Source organism: Cryptomeria japonica, chromosome 1 (genome assembly GCF_030272615.1).
Source record: "Cryptomeria japonica chromosome 1, Sugi_1.0, whole genome shotgun sequence".
Taxonomy (NCBI): Eukaryota; Viridiplantae; Streptophyta; class Pinopsida; order Cupressales; family Cupressaceae; genus Cryptomeria; species Cryptomeria japonica.
The window spans coordinates 486,621,799-486,634,670 of record NC_081405.1 but is presented as its reverse complement, the minus strand read 5'-3'; the positions used below and the strand labels follow the sequence as shown (position 1 = coordinate 486,634,670).

Genomic DNA, 12,872 nt, shown 5'->3' with positions numbered 1-12,872 from the left:
TTATTAAATTGTATGCCTTCATGTTAAGATGTAAATTATAATGTAAACATTATCTAAGATTTTAAATTTAGTGATTTAGTTAAATACAATGTAATTATTATCTTATGATACAAACAATGCATGTATGGAAATTTAATGTTAATGCATATGTTTCTTTGACTATTAGATGTAATGTAATGGTTAGTTTCCTAATGAATGAACTTAGACATGTTTTTTTTATATATAATACTATTAGATGAATTATAATTATGTTTTCAAAGTTTAATCAACTTAATTGGATTAATTAATGTTAAGCTAAGTTAGTGTTCAACCAAGTTAACCAAGTTGGGAAACCCTTTAGGTGTTTAGTTAAGTCTTTCATTGTGTAATCTAAACTTAATGTTAACTCATTGTATCATTAAACTTATTAAAGTTTTTAAAAAAAAAAATTTGCACTCTTATCTTGTGTTTTAGTTTAATCCCTTTGGGGTTTGCTGGCAAGGCATTACACACTATACCTTCTTTCCATTTCAATAACCTTCCCTCTAGGGATGAATTATTAAAAAATAATGTGTATTCCTCTCTTGAAATTGGCCCTACCCATGATGAGATTTTGGTTCAAGAAGAGACTATCAACACTTCTTTTAAAAATACCCCTCACGAGAATGATGTTGATCTTTCTCCTAAAATGTATCTTCCTTGTAAGGATAATTTGGAACAAGAGAATTCTCTTAGGCTACAAGGGTTCAATATCACTAACAATCCCTTCTATGAGAATTTCCCTTACATTCAATCCAAAGACAATCATATTCATGAAGAAGTGTTTAAGGTTCATAATCCTCTATATGAAGCACTCGATGATGTCAGGTCTACCAAATCTTCTTCACATATTCCCAAACCATCTTTGATCAATATGATACATGTGAATGGTTATGAAACACCTATCAATCTTGTGATTATTGTTTAGGGTGGTAGTACTCCTCAAATCTCTCAACCTCTAATTAAACTAATTATTGTGGTTAAAGGTGGTTAATATAATCATGATACTTTTTATACTCTCAGTAAACCAATCATTCCTATGAATGAAGGTTATGACACTATGATTCCTTATGATACCTTTCTTATATATTCTTTGTACCTTAGGTGCATTTATGTATTGCTTCAGGCCTTCCATATCTTAAAGTGCATATTTCATACCTTAGTGTATATTACTTTACTCCATGCCATACATCTATGCTCCATGCCATATGTATATTCCTTCATATTTAAATCTATGTTATTTCATACTTCATGTATATACTTCAAGACCTTTGTGATACATTTTTAATATGTATTTAAGTGAAATGCTTCATTTTTTTAAGTATTTGATGCATATTACTTGCTTTATTTGTCTATGTACCTTATGAATGATTCATGCCTTAAATGTATCCTTGTATATGATTCATGTGTATTTTTGTGTATGATTAATACATGTATTGTGTGTATACTTCATATATGCTTCATGTCTTTATATACATACATATAACTTGTGTTTTTATTGGAAGATGACTCGGCCTTCCTTTTCAAGTTAGCCCTTGTCCTCTTACTCGAACCATAAGAATCATCCTTTCCCTTATTCTTATCAACTTCTAACTCCATGATTATTTTTTCTTGATAGGCATTCTCCAGCTTATCCACCGTGGTGTTCATAGTATTAGTTGTTCGCTTAATAACTTTTTGGTTGTTATTCATAATAGCTTTTAAAGAATGCTTGATTTTCTTCAATTCATCATTAATACCATGCACCTTTCTCTCATAATCCTTCTTGAGATTTTCAATTGACTCCACAGTTTTCTTTAGGCATTCCACCATAGAGTTATTTTCCTCTTCAGTCCATAGCTCCTTATTCTAACTTCCCTGGTTGCCTCCACTATTTTCTAAGACCTCAAGTTTGTTATTCATATCCCTTTTCTTTAAGTTCAAATTCTTTATTTCATGGAAGGTCCACTTGATGATCCTGAAGAAGTCAACCACACCATTCCTTGCAATAGCCAAAATGTCATCAAGGAACTCCTAACTAGGTTTGCAAAAGTGGGAATTTGGCCTCAAATCATAGAGGAATCTAGGTTTGTCTTCCCTATCAGTAATAGGATACAAAGTAAAAGAATCACTAGGGACAGGGGAGGAGGCAAAGACCTCCTTGGCCGTACCTACCAAGGGAGTATTCAAAGTTGGATTTTTGCCTTTGTCTAGAGATTGAAGAGTCACCACCTTGCCCTTGGTCTTACTTTGACTAGTCACAGAAACTAAAGGGCTCTCAAAAACCTTAAGCTTTCTTTTACACACCAAAGAGGGAACGGGGGTAGCATGCTTCCTCACCTTTTTAGGGGGAACATACTCCACATCTTCCCAATCCATTTCCCAATCATCATCCTCCACAGTATAACTAGTTTTAGTATTTTCTCCATATGACACACTAAATGAGGATGAGGGAGCAGACATAACTTTAAAATGTTCAAAAATCAAAAGCAAAAGACCCTCATGCAGAACAGGAAATTTTGACAGATCCTTCCTATGTAATTTGAAGCTTTCATTCAGAGATGAGGACAAATAAAAGGGAATAGAAACCCTAATGTGGCGCCATAGATGATTTAAAAAGGCAAAATGGTAACCAAAAGCCCTTGACAATCTTCCATCCAAAGTAATATATTTTATATAAATAATATTATATATAATATCATTATTTTGATATATAATTAATATTATGTATACTATATGAATCATATCATCATTATAGTATCTTCAAAATAATATAAATAAAATAAAATAACTTTTGTATGTATGAATGTTGTAATATACAGTTCTAGATTAATAATATTTAAGTGATATATATGTCTTTACTCAACTTTCTTATTCAATAACTATTCAAATATTATTATTCAATTTCATAATTTTACTTTTAATAAATATTTAAGATTCAATGTTTAAAGTTTAATTTTTAATAAATAGTTAAGATTCAATTTTACTTTTAATTAATACTTTCCTTTTTAACTATTTATTTTAAAAAATTATTTAATATTATATTAATTATTTATTAATGTTAGGAACTACTTTACTTTAAAAATATTAAATCTCTAATTTTAATATTATATTAATTTTTAACATTAATTAATAAAAAATTTGCTTGCCAATTCAAATAATTTAATTACTTTATAAATATCAGTTAGTTTTAACACTAACTAATTTTTCTTATATTCTTTTATATTTCATAAATAGATTGTTTTAAAAAAAAAAGGAAAAAAGGTAAAATGAGAAGAATAAGCAATACATTTTTCCATTTCTATATTAACTTTAGCGATGATTGATCGTTACTTTTCATTTCATTTTACTTGGTTGATCCAGAAAACTTACAAGCTCCTACAAATGTTAATTTTAATGTAAGATATATTTTTATTTGATGTTTTATATAACTCAAAGTGAACTACTAGATTTTTTTTATATACACCAAAATTATTTAGAAGACACATTATTGTATTTCTTATTATTATTATTATTATTTTTCATAACAGTTGTTTTTCTTGTAGATTCTAATATAAGACGAGAATGAGATTAGATAATGAGACCACTATTAAAATACAAATTTTTCATGATTATTCCAATAATCTTTCACCCTTCTGATCATGACAAATGTCACCTTTCAGTTTGACTTTGTATAAGATGGCCTTCCTATTTCAATATAATTCAATGTTTAAATTCTCAACTCCTCCAAAAGTAAATCTTGCCTTTTCTTTGGAAAACCAACCAAATCTTTCCTCCTTGATTCTTTAATCTCCATCACTTAGCCATCCTATCTCATGAAACCCTCTTATTCCAATAATCTTTCACCTCACTTTTCAAAGATAATTATCACCTTTCACTTTGACTTGGTATGGGCTCACCTCCCTATTTCAATAAAATTTAATATTTAAATTCTCAACTCTTCCAAAAATAAATCTTATCTTTTTGGGAAAGACAACCAATGCGTCTTCCTTTATTCTCCAATCTCCATAACTTAGCCACCCCATCTCATGAAACCCTCTTGTTGCACTTGTCCTTCTACTCTTGCTTGAGAATACCACCTTTTGTGAACCGTTGATCTTTGTGACAAGATCTCAGCTGTCCATTCACTTCACCAAAAATCTATAAATCAAGACCTTCACCTTTCATTTTCATCAACTGTTGTCATAGTATGCTCCTGTGTGTTAATTTGCCATTGTGAACTTTTAATCTTGCCAAGGTTATGTTGAAATTCCTATAGAGCAATCTTCTGGAGTTTTGAGTGCCTCCATTGCAAGCTCAAACTGAGGAGTCATGAAAGTATCGAGGTATTAAGATACTGTGCATGCTTTGTTTTTGTTATTTTATTTACCTCATTTCTTTTATTATCCTCAACCTCCTCTTACAATCATGTCTGCCCACGATGCATTCTGCACACTTCCTGATTCTCTTGTTGCTTTAATACTATCAAAAATGCCAATAAAAGACGCTGTCAAATCTTGTGTTCTTTCCAAGAGGTGGAGATTTCTCTACACCCAGATGCCTCAACTCACTTTCGATCCATATGAGATGTTTTTTGGCACTTCCCTCAATCCGCTCTTCATGTCAAGGGTTGAGAATATCATTTCCAATATCTTGCTTTTGCACTCGCGCAATCTGGAGGGATTTCACCTCCACAACAACAACACACGGGTGAACTTCAATCGTGAAAATGTGTGTAAATGGGTAGGATATGCATCTCGCTGCAATGTCCAACATCTCACTCTCTATGATCACACCACTTTTCCAAGCGCTTTAATAGAAATCCCACCCACTGCTCTCTTTTCATGTTCGCGTCTCATAACACTTTATCTGGCTAAGTACGATCTCACCAACTTCCCAATCGATTTCGTTGGATTCCCCCACCTCCTTACTTGTCACCTCCGATATGTTCAATTGACAGATGGATCTTTGGTCTCCTTCATTTCGCTCTGTCCCCGTCTGCAGAAACTTGAAATAAGGGGAGATTCTGGGCTAGGTAATGCCGTGATATTTTCATCCACACTTGAACATTTGAGTATGGAAAGAGTAAAGTCTCTGTCTGTTAACTGCCCCAATCTTAGAACTGTGGCGGGGGAATGGATTGAGGATTTAAGTGTGAATGGTGTACGGTTATATGAACTTTCTTATGCCATCTTTCATCTTGAAATGGACAGTGGAGGTACTCTGAGGACATTGGACCTGAATTGCTCACCTGCAATGAATTTTGGAGGTATTCCAGGAATTGTTTCAGCAAGTAGAGTTCTTCAAATTGTGGGCAACTTCCACTCCCTGAAGAAACTTGACATACACCTGCGTTATCCCTGGGTGTTCAAAAGGGAAGCAGGTATGAATGTTCCTCTATTGGACCTATTTCACAGGCTTCCAAATCTTCATACGCTCTCTATGTTGGGCTACTTTCTTCAGGTATTTACACAAACTTCAAAATTCTATATACGTTGGTAGTTTAAGGTCATGCATTTTAAATTTAGATCAGTAATACATAAAAGTAGTTCTTTTTAAGTCAGTCATTAGGGTTTGCCTCAGCTAGATAAAGGAATTCTTGATAAAGTTACTTATTCATGGCAATGTAATGCAGGAGGCGGCAAGAGATCCTATACCTGACTGCCTTGCATCTCCACATGTTAACCTCAAGAAAATATGCGTAGAAATTGTTGAGTTTGACGAGAAAGAAGTTGCAGTGATAAGTTGCTTGCTTCAAAGTACACCCTCCCTGGAAGCATTGGAAATTAAGGTACCTGATGAATGGGATGAGAGTGAGAGTGAGAGTGAGTATGATTATGAGGGTGAATATGAGGGTCAATGTTTGAAGCTGTTTAAAGATATTATGTATCTCAGGAGGGCATCCTCACTAGCAAGGATAATTGTACTGGATAAATGCTCCAAGTAATATGCTGAAAAAACTATGGTCTTTTGAACTGCATAACTGTGTCCTCTGTAATACCCTGTTTATGGTATTTAATTCTATGCTCCTTTTTGCTTTTAATGAAAAAGTTGTTTATGTTACTTAAGTTCCATCTTGACTGGTAAATGCATGAAATATGTCATGTTTCAGCTTTTGTGGAGGTGTTATTTTATTACTCCAAATAAAATATAATCCTCCCCACTTGTCTCCATAGATTCACAGCTTTTTGCATGCGGAACTTTAATGGATTTGTATTCATGGTGTTTAATATTTTAGAAGAACATTTATTTTACAGTTTATTCTCTTCTATTATAAAATATCTCTCGGCATATTTTACATATTTTTTTAAATATAAGTATACCAGTTATGCCTAGAGGCATCTACAATGACATCAAAATGGTATATAAAAATCCATTTCTGAAACAATTTGACATGTAAATGAAGGTAAATGCATGAAATATGTCATGTTTCAGCTTTTGTGGAGGTGTTATTTTATTACTCCAAATAAAATAGAACCCTCGCCACTTGTCTCCAGCTAGATTCACAACTTTTTGCATGCAGGACTTTAATGGATTTGTATTCTTTTACATATATTTTTTTACATATATTTTTTTAGTATAAGTATACTAGTATGTAATGCCTCATTCTAATCACCCATATAAATGGAAATGATATGCATTTATTCTAAGAGGTTAATAGAATGTAGGGCACTATACAAGCATAATACAATGCATAAATTTTAGTATATGTATAATTTGTAAATTTTACTATATATATAATTTGTGCAAAACAACATTGCATATATGACAACAATATTGAAATTACACAGGAATTCAATAAAAGATTGTTTATTTTAATTTTGCAACCTATGATGAATAAAGGAAAACATTAGCAATAACTTTACTTGTTTATTTAACCTCAATTTTATATCATATAATGATAGCGAACCCTACTATAACTCATTTATTTACTCTTACATATAGGAACTAGAAAATCCTTTAACATGTGTATTTCACAATGTAGGATAACTAGAGGAAAGTTTAGGAGGCTTTGAATTTGTTGTTTAACATGTGTATTTCACAACATAGGATAACTAGAAGAAAGTTTAGGAGGCTTTGAATTTATTGTTTCTCTACCTGGGTCAGCCCCATAGTTCTGGTTGCTTTGATTTTTTTTCTATATACTTTTGTAATGCATATTCATAAGGATTTCATTAAAAACTTATTTATTTTCTCTATTACATACCATGGCCAAGAACTCATTTAAACATCTCTATTTTCCTACAACATATAATAGTTTTGAAAGGTATTTTAAACATACTTTACTCCTCAATTTACAACAAGCATAAATCTCTCTTTTCAAGACATCTACTAAGGACATTTCAAAATATCTAAGCTAGGGAACAATGATCTCCCAAATTTGCAACAAATTGATAACAAAAGACTCATTGTCAAACTATAGAAAATTGTGGGATGATTGAGAGACATATTATTCTAGTCTTCTATCTTTGCTAAGCCAAAGAGTTTATTCATAGATATCTTGTTAGGGTAATTAAAGGTGAATAATAACTTTAGGTTAAATAACATATGTCCTAATCAAAATAAAACCTGTTAAAATGCATCCTTCCTAAAATTTTATAGGTTTGATCAAACCTAATTAGAATGCACGTGGTGCTACATGGTTCCCAATGGTAGGATATGGTTTAATTGAAATTATTTTTTCAAACCACTTTTCATGATTTTTTCTTAAACTAAACCACTTTCAATTAAATCTTAGCATTTCAAGTTCTCCTCTAAAAGATGGGGTTATCCAATCATTTTGGTTCTTCTTCCTACAAAATAAATGACATAACTTTTTTTCCATAAGAATAAATATAAACGGTGCACTCTATTAGGATTAGGTGTGATACTTATATTATTAATACCAAGTTCTTGTTGAAACCCCTCCATGTGTTATCAATGTTTGACACTTGTTGGTTTTGCACTTGTGTTATATTAGCTTAGTGTTAATCACCTTTGATAACCAATCTAAGACATTTCAAGTGAATTTTAACTCTATCAAAAAATTTATATGAGTAATAATGTCATGCCTCTCAACTATTCATCACACTCGGGTATCCTAAAAAGTTCTAAAAAATTAAGTATTAAAGTTGTAGGGGTCATTTTCTTAAGTTGTATGTGCTATCATTGTTTTTACCTATCAACATTTCTTATGTTATCATGCTCTCCCTATAGATCATGACTATAACAACTCATGAATTTACTATAATTCTCCTAAGTGGTTGTCCTTTTGGCTTTTTGGCCTGTCAGGTTCCATCCTTGTTGTATATTTATTCACCCAGTCTAGATGATCTAGTCTAAACCATTACAAATTTATCTAAGGAAATTTATAATGGTTAACATGCTAGTTGTCCAAGTCTTAATTTTTTTTAATGTCTTAAAGAGTTTTCATATATACCACAACACCAACATCATATTTACCAATCAAATTAAATTATGTGTTGTATTTATTAATTGCATATAAAGATGTGGTGTGTGTTATGTAATCAACCTAGATTAATTCTATATCACAATTTTTTTATAGATAAAAAAGGTTCAACTTGCTAGTTTTCAAAGCATTATAGAGTCAAATAAAATACTAAAATATTATTTGGATCACACTTGGTTGTAAATTGTACTAGTTGATATCTAAAATCACATTATGTTATCAAGTATGAAACTATATTGTAAGATGATGTCTTTTCTATATTGATTCAATTTCACAATTATAGAATTGGTTTTGGATTTGGCCCTAAATTTTTATATAGGACCTACACAAACCTTGTTGGAATCCAAGAACACTGAGAGGGGGGGTGAATCAATGTTCTCCTGGTATGATTAATTTTAACCTTGTTAGCACAACAACTTAGCAACTGGTAAGCATAAAAGAAAATAACAACAAGTAATAATGCAACCACAAAGATGAACACCATAACACCACACATTTATACATGGAAAACCTCAAGGAGGAAAAACCATGGTGGGATTGGAGACCCACAATATCTATCCACTGATCAGATGAATAAATATTACATATAAGGGGCCTGCACATGCAGGAAGGCACACTGCTCATCACAAAAGAGCCTCACTGACTACAGAAATCTTCGGAAAATAATCCAAAAAGGAGAATGAATTGCAAGAATAGCATCTCATATGCCTGATTACAGTTCCAGTTAAGCTCAATACTGGAGGTGTTAAACCTCTTACTCAAACCCAATTCGATCACCTATGATTGACCAAAACCTCTGCATATGATTATAACTTTATTCGCACACAGATAATCCCATAACCCATAACCCATGATCTACAAAGAGATCTTATATCATATTTTTACAAACCCAAGACCTAAACAATTAGGTTGGCCACCTAAAAGATAATATAATAAATCCATTACATAAACCCACAAACCAATGATAACCCAAGTCATCCTGAGAACGAAACAACATTAACCAAACAATAAATTTGGAATTGGTAATGCATCGGGAGCATCCACCAACACGTTATATAAACTAGTCCATAACCTAATAGAATAGCACCAGACCTAAAATAGGTTGCCATAAGCCAAATGCAACACCGCCGATCAACTAGAATACGAACATGATAACCATCAACATCCTGAGAACCTTCTAGAAGCCGCACCAACACCACTTTAGAATCCATCAAAATATATTCAACAAAGCTTTGTCGGTAAAACCCTTACCGGTAATCAAAAGGCTTACTAGAGCATATTATAGCTTCTGGATCACCAAATCCTGAACCAGCTAAATGTGACACGCACATGAATGATCGAACCAAACCAATTCTACCAAATTGAACGTACCGAAAAATAGCGGAGATGATCTCCAGATCAACATCACAGTCCAACCACTCTACCAAAACCCGGTAGACAGCCAAACAAGCTAGTGTTGACATCAATGACAAACAACAATGCAACACATAATCAATTCCTCCAAATTGCCAACAATCTCCCCCTTTGGCATTGATGACAACACTAGATGTGAAAAATGTTCAAATGCCAAGAAATGCCAAACAAGTGTCCCACAATGGAAGACATCCAACAATCTCCCATAAATGATATATCAATGAAGCTCTGAAGCAATTATCTTTGTACCAATTAACCATCCATAGACCTGAACCAAACTCCCCTAGTGGGATACAACTAATCTGAAATTCTATTCCTCCCCCTTTGACTAATATCTCTGTTAAGCTTTGTTTTTCACATGTATATCTCTCCCCCTTTGACATTAATTCCATAAATCTAACATAAACATCCAAGAAAAACCATAGATCCTCTAAACCACACAACTGACTACTCCCCCTGAGTACCAAAATGAAGCAATAGCTATATTCTTTCACATCCAATTCATTGTGTACCAAAATGAAGCAATATTTTTATAATGTTTCTCATTTATAGAATTAAATCTTTGGTGTTGTAGGTTAAACATGATTGCTTGAGTCTACTAGTGACTCTAACATGGTATTAGAGCTTATGATTTGTTCACCCCTTCTCAAATCTAAGAGATAATTGGGTTGGATCTTTTTCTGAGCTCACTTTAGAATCAAACAAACCCCAATATTACATCTAGAAGGTTGGAAAACCTCTATTTTCATATATGGAACTCTATATTTGGATGACAAAATAAATTTCACCATTTTTTTACAAGTGTTTGAATAATTTCCAAATTATTTTTCTAAATTTGTATGGAATTCAATTAGTATGGATCAATACCATACAACACATAATTTTTAGTCTATGTAGGTGTCAATAAAGTACCTTTGACATATTCATATGTTTTTTACATATGTGTTAACTAGCATAATGGCTAGTAGAAAGGTACACATTTTTTATTTTAAACAATATGTTTTTAATCATTTGTGTGTCTATTTAGGGTTGTAAGAATAGTACCTTTACATGAGCATCATTTAGGTCTTGAACATTCCCAACTAGAGGCACTAAACTCTTGTGGGTGGTGAATGGGCCACGATCATTTCATTGGCACTGAAGCCTATTGAATAGTACATGACAAGACTGAGAGGGAGTTAAATCGGTTTGAAACTTCAAAAAAAAAATTATAAACATAGTAGCAGCATATCAATCATCAACACATGAACACTAGAATTACATGGAAAGCCCAAACAAGAAAAAACCATGGTGAGAATTTAACTCATAATATGAATATGAATGATTACAAAGTTTTAGGCTCACTGCCAAGAAGCAACAACACCTGATGGACTTGCAAGGCTAAGGCGCACTACCTTGGGGAATGATACAAAGACTTACACAACTAAGACTAGCTACTCCAGGGAAAGATACAATCTTCTACTAAATGACTCATTGCCAATCAACAACAAAGGAAATAGTAGAACTGAAACTGAGAAGGATCTCTTGAACATGAAATTTTCCTTGAACTATTAGATCAAGTGACCAACATCATGGCAAACATCTCTAATGATCACCATTGTCACAACGCACTATCTCACTAAATATATCACCTTCAAAGCTTTGACTTTTGCACTTTTACAATCTCAAATCTGCTTGCACATCATTCACATAAACTTCTCATCAATTCACAAACAATCCATCCATAAAACTTCTCTAATGACACTCCTTAAGTATGAGATAGATCATTGAAAACTTAATTTAGTGTTGGCCTAGAATACTTTAAATATTATTATACAAAATAAGCCACCTGGACCAAAAATACTCAAAGCAGTTCACTCCACGAGAGAGAGGGAACCACTACAACAATTTCTTCTTGTAGATGTTGATTATAATTTTATGCTTGTCTCTCTTCTTCCCTTAAGATAGCAATTACCCTTCTGTATTCAGTGAAATCGATTTGTTCTTTCCAAGCTAGTGCACTTAGTCTAGAAATGATGTCATTTTTCTCACTTTGTGGCCAATTCAAATCAAGCTAAATTACCAAGAACTGGTTTTCATGGGGTAATATCACAATCCTATGACATCAATTTGTCCCAAAAACCTGTCTTAAAGTGGTATTAATTTTCTCCCATTTCGATCCTATGACATCATTTTCTCCCAATTTCAGTCTCGTGACATCATTTTGACCCATTTTCCTATCCTATGGCTTCATTTTGTCCCCATTTCATGTCCATTGACTCGCTTTGACCCGATTTACCCATTTTGACCTAATTTTCCCAATTCTTCCCATTTTCTTTCCATTTCTTCCCAATTCTTCCCGATTTCACCCAATTTGACTCAATTTGACTTAATTTGATCAAGTCGAGGTCTCTAGACTTCAGTTTGACTTATTTTGCCTTCTAGGTTTAATTAATTAAACTCCTTTTACTACTAACCCTTCTTCTAAAATTAAATAAATTAATTAAATATTTATTTATTTTCCCATTTGCCTATTAATTAAATAAAGTCATTTTATTTAATTATCTAACCCATAAATATGAATAATAAATTAATAAATTATATCTATTAATTTATCATATTTATCTTATTCTAAAATGGACATAATTAATAAATTTAATTTATTAATTCTCCATAATACCTTCTTTTATGAGGAGATATTTAATAAATCTTATTTATTAATTATCTCTATTTTTCCTCTCATGTGGGGATAATTTGCCATTTTTTTATTTTTAATTCTCCTATTTGTCCTCTTATGCGGAGATTTTTAAATAATTTTTAATAATTGAATCTTCATAGTATCTCCAACCTACTGATTTGATCTTCACGAGGAGATAATTAATGATTTTATTTATTAATTATCTATGATATCTTCTCCTCAGTTTTTTTTTGTTTTCATCCATCTCTTAAATGGCAGCTTTGTCATGCACTCGATCAAGTCCATTCGATGTCCCAAAAATCAATTTAATCCTGGTCGTCCATCGAAATTAGGATTTCTATAAAAGGAGGCCTCTTT

At 32.3% G+C, this 12,872-nt stretch overlaps 1 protein-coding gene across 2 annotated transcripts; it reads left to right on the top strand.

The window, feature by feature from the left end:
* The first annotated feature begins 4,189 nt into the window (after positions 1-4,189).
* LOC131033589 (putative F-box/FBD/LRR-repeat protein At1g78760) lies at positions 4,190-6,026 on the top strand. 2 transcript variants are annotated; one of them, XM_057964923.2, is made up of 3 exons: positions 4,190-4,322; positions 5,190-5,439; positions 5,612-6,026. In XM_057964923.2, exons 1-3 carry the CDS (start codon positions 4,309-4,311, stop codon positions 5,921-5,923), a joined length of 576 nt encoding a protein of 191 aa, XP_057820906.1. In that variant the 5' UTR covers positions 4,190-4,308; the 3' UTR covers positions 5,924-6,026. The 2 variants fall into 2 exon arrangements, with proteins under 2 accessions (XP_057820906.1, XP_057820837.1); XM_057964854.2 differs by having other exon boundaries at positions 4,190-5,439.
* Positions 6,027-12,872: the final 6,846 nt, after the last annotated feature.